The 5000-nt window shown below is 36.4% G+C and overlaps 1 protein-coding gene across 1 annotated transcript in view; it reads right to left on the reverse strand.

Annotated features, from left to right (window-relative positions):
* LOC135215961 (uncharacterized) overlaps positions 1–5000 on the reverse strand; it is a gene marked incomplete at its 3' end in the record, with an annotated part of 298909 nt that overhangs the window by 6654 nt on the left and 287255 nt on the right. The window contains exons 12-13 of the mRNA XM_064250917.1: positions 2108–3619; positions 1458–1800 (exon numbers count right to left, since the gene is read on the reverse strand). Coding sequence (XP_064106987.1) covers positions 1458–1800; positions 2108–3619 — 1855 coding nt within the window. The remainder of the gene's footprint in view (positions 1–1457; positions 1801–2107; positions 3620–5000) is intronic.

Here is a 5000-nt window from a genome sequence, read left to right on the forward strand (position 1 = left end):
ACCTCCCTCCAGTGGACCCTAGCCTTTCGCACCTAATAATTCCATCCATTCTAACCTCTCTCTTCCTTGCATCACCCTTCTTTGTTGTAGACAATAAAGACACCCTTGTCTGTTGAAATACTGTTCTCTTCCAGCACTACTACCTGGGGATTTAGAAGGTCCTCCTTTGAAGATGAAACAATAGATGATGCTGATCGGAAAATTTTCAAGATGGCAGCCACAGACAGGGATATAATTGTCACTATACTTTACATCCATATATATCCTGGACCTACCTGTCCACAACGAGCTAAGAGAGAGACTAATCCAGCACAGTGACTTGGCTTAAGCTAGAAGCCTACAAGCCCTTCCACTTCCAAATCAGACTCATACTCCAGACGAATCCCTAACTTACTCGCTCAGCTAACATCATCCCACAGTCCTTGCATGATTAGCCATTCCTTCTCCTTTCATTGGTAGCAAGAAGATATACATTTCCTTGACAACCATCTCAACTGGCTCATTCTACAGCAAACATCATGTCCACTGACTAAACCAGTGTCTATAATTCCAGTTCCAATTTCTAACAGCCTATCCATTCCCATTCCTAGATCCTCAATTCCACATTTGAATTTTGTCTACCTAATTCCATTCTAGTGAACTGTGACCTATTTCAGTGACATAATCATTTTGTGATGTGTTATAGTCATATTCTTGAATAGTGATTTAGTTGTATTTTGGTGACAAGCTTCAAGTAAATATTTTGCTTGAAGCATAATGCAAAACTGTATCAAGTTCTGCTTTGCACTTGCACCTTGAGTAAAGTAAATTCTTGCAACATCTAGCTTCAGGCTTAACAACTCTGACTGTCTTGCAGATTTACTGCCAGTGCTGTTGTGTCTACTTGTGTGTCAAGCAAGTTTTATTAGCAAACTGCAAAGTACATTTACTAGAATCCTACTTTTATGTGTTAACTTCATAATTTAGTTCTATTTTAGTTACATCTATTTGTACCTGGTGTGGCACTGGTTAAGTGTTTGTAACCCTGTTTAACATAGCTTACAGTACCATGGGGGTTCCATATAAATCCCTATAATATCCCTTGCAATTTTAGTGAAATTATACTTTATTTTAGTGAATGCATAGTGCCTTCTTTTGAACCAATTTGGTAGCTTAGTATACTTTTCACAGCATTTCTTGGACTTATTCTGTTCACTACCCCCATTTTGTTGGTCCTTCATAGTCACTGATTAAGTTGTCCGTTGCAGAGGCATCCAAATTGAGCCAAGTAACTGACCTTATCAATCAATTAAAATTTTAACCCTTGGACCCAACAAAACCACAGCTGGTATGCAATAATAATAATAACAATACTACTACTACTACTACTAATACTAATAATAATAATAATAATAATCAATAATTAATAATAATAATAATAATAATGTGCTGAACTCTTCCAAACAAAGAGGACCTACCTCCCCATTGCAAAGGTTTCATTTGTCTCTTGTGATGTCTCTGATTCAACAACGTCAGAAATCATTTCCATTTCTCTTGAAAGTTCTTCCGCAACATGGCTGGAGTATTCTTTGTAAGGTGAACTTGAGTTAACCTTTACTTCTGAATTCATAAAATTGGAAATATTTTGATACCGTTGTGGTATTTGTAAATTTGGAAGAGATGAAGAGGGTGAAGGCACAAAAACATTATCACAATTTGCAGCAGGAGAATCTACATCTCGTGGGGAATCTGATATTCGAAGAGGACCTGGACTCGAGCTTGACCATGAACAAACACTTCTCTCACTTTGGTTTCCCTTGCCTGTAGGAAAATAGACTACTATGACCTAGGAACTTATAACAGTGACAGTAGTTAAAGCAGGTTTTTGAAAGACTAACATAGCATGAACATTGGTTTAATATAAAAGATTTCATGAACAGTAGAATAACATGTACTATTACAACATCATTAAAACTGATTTGCTCAATAGACTGTTTAAAATCAATAACATGCCAGATAAACTATCATTTACTATAATACAAATTCCCTGTAGTATTACTCAGCATTTTCACCAATAACAATTCAATAACCAAGCATGTACAAACTATGAAGTAATATTATCCTCTACCTTTTGAACTGCTCCCCGAATCATTTTCCCCTCTTTCCTCAATTGAAGATCCAGCAGAGGAGGAAGTACTTCTACTTTTCCAACTGACTTCTCCAACTCTGATTGGTTGAATCCTACGTGGTTTCTTTCTAGGTGGACTTAATTTAGGGACAGAGGTCTTGCACTTCTCTGGTTCTGATCCAATTTGTGCTTCTTGATCTTTCAATTCTTTATCTGACACCAAGTCAGTCATTCCTGATTTTGTGTCATGACTTGCAGAAACACTTGTAACAGAGTCATTATTTTCTGGAATATCTCCATGTGTCATTTTCAAGTGTGAGCAAGTTTTCTTTGGGTAACTATCTTTTTTATAAGTAACAGAGCTAACATCTAACAGTTCATCCCTCTTTCTCACAAACTTTTTTGTGACTCGTCTAGCGTGTTTTTTAGGAGTTAAATTTTGCGAGAATATATCAATCATATCAGAATATCGAAGCGTACAAGTTTCTCCATCTTCATTATCTTTAGAGGACTCAAAACATGAGGCTCCATGACTTTCATTTTTCATAACCGTCTCATCTACCTTTGCTAGCTTATCTTCATCATCCACAGTGTAAGTGGACCGAGATCCATGAAATTCCTCATCACTCTGGGTCTTTTCCATGACTGGACTTGTAACAGAATGGGTGACTAGTTGAGCTTTAGCAGGTAGTGTTCCTAACGGAGATTTTCTAATGGGCTGGCAACCCAATGAACTATCACTGTCCTCAAAAATTTCTGAGAGAATGTTTGATTCCTCCAGCTTTGTGTGGTTTTCACCATGTTTTTCTAATTCAGAATGCACATCATCCCCAACCTTATAAGATGAATCAACTTGACTTTTCTCATTCATATTTTTTTTATTTTTACTTTGAAAGCCCTGGACTTCATTTCCTGATTTACCAGACAAGTTCCTTCTTCTGTGAGGTTGATACTGCAACTCCTTATTTATCTTAGGAGGCGAAAGGCAATCTTTCGATACACTTGGAAATGCTACCAATGCCTTTTTTTCTTTGACAAGAGAATGGCAGATTTCTGTTCTTTGTTTTTCTGGTGTAGATGGCAGACACTTAAAGGACATGAGGCAATCATTTTTCAGTTCTAGAGACGATCCTATTAGTTCTACATAAGGTTCTTCACTTGCCATTCTACTTACACCATTAGATTTCTCATCAGTATCAGACAAAATAGCTGAGGTGGCTGCTGCAATGTATGCACCATCAAACATTTTTAAATGATCTTCAATTTCAGAAACATGGCAACTATCCAAGAATGATAATGATTCTTCTGAAACTCTTGCATTTGTCTGGTCTAATCCATGAAGTGTTATTTCATTGCCAAAGTTTGTTGATGTTCCATGACTACTGGAGTCTCCGCTACCTGAGTTTATTTCTTCAGTATCGGATGGTATCTTAGGTATACCCTTACAGGGCTCTATGACACCTTCAACTTCTGAGCAAACTGAGTATCGCTTTGTGACAGGAGATGGAGATCCTGAAATGGCAACCAGATCTGCAATAAAATTTGTCAAAAACGCTGCATATATAGAAACCAGATTCTACAATAAAATCATTGTGATAAAAATATTCTCTTCAGCAAAAATGGATACATATAATAGCAAAAAAATGAATAAAATCCATCCTTTGTTCTAATCATATGATTCTTCATCTACCATGATAAAAAAATACTTAAATAAATTTCTAGTTAATCATAACTAAAGACCTGAAATACTAATAAGCAACTACCTGTTGTTAGTACTACTAGTTTAAACAACCCAACCCAAAATTCTTAATTTTCATGACAGCTGCATCATTATCAAGGAGGTATTCCATATCTTTCAAACTAAAGTTAAACACTCATCAAAGAGCTTGTACACCATGGCTAGGACTGCACTGCTCAATAGTACTTACTGCTTTGCTCAAATCAAGAGCAAATAATAGAAAGCAAAAAGACTTGGGCACTTAAAGTCTAGCTGTGCCACATCATAAGCTAACAAAAATAAATGTACTATCGCACACAATAGTCCACTGCCTCCGCTGATCCAGAGTGAACACGAATCAGCGACTATGAAACCCTGAAGCAGTTGAACAAGTAACTAATTAAGCACCCAACAGATGTCGCACTGTCAGGCCAAGGAAGGAGTGGGAAGCAGGTATTTTTATTGAACAAAGAGTAAAGTCTCCATAATCTAATATCGTTAATTAAGGTAGTGAGCGTAAAGTTTTTGTTGTTGACAATACTGGGTTTGCAAGTAAAATATGCAATTAAGGAAATATGCGAAATGAATGAGATAAAAATACTTAGGAAGCCAGTATTCATGATTTTTTAAAATATTTCCTATAGATTATCGTATCTTATCAACAGACACGACATATGAGGTGGCTTGCAGATTACAGAACACCACCGCTAACACTGTTGGTGAAAGCTTTTTATCGATCTTGTGGACAGTCGCGTCTGTTGATAGGATACGATATTCTATGGGAAATGCTAATTCCAAATACTGACTTCCTAAGCACTTTTATTCTCATATTCATTTCGCATATTTCCTTAGCTGCACATTTTACACTCAAACCCAGTATCTATAGCAGCAAATTAGCAAAATTTTCAGTTCACTTGCAAATTACTGCTATATGTGATTTTCTTGAAATACTAACACAATATGAAATATTAAGATATTTTCACCAGTGTAAAAAGTTCGTATTTAGTAGAGATAGAAAGACAGAAGCAGAGAAAAAATATTAATAATAGGACAGAAATAAAGACAAAAAAATTGTGTGAGAGAGAGAGAGAGAGGGAGAGAGAGAGGAGATGACGAGAGAGAGAGAGAGAGAGAGAGAGAGAGAGAGAGACTCATCTTATTTCGTTTTATCATCAG

The sequence above is a fragment of the Macrobrachium nipponense genome, chromosome 5, assembly GCF_015104395.2.
Source record: "Macrobrachium nipponense isolate FS-2020 chromosome 5, ASM1510439v2, whole genome shotgun sequence".
Taxonomy (NCBI): domain Eukaryota; kingdom Metazoa; phylum Arthropoda; class Malacostraca; order Decapoda; family Palaemonidae; genus Macrobrachium; species Macrobrachium nipponense.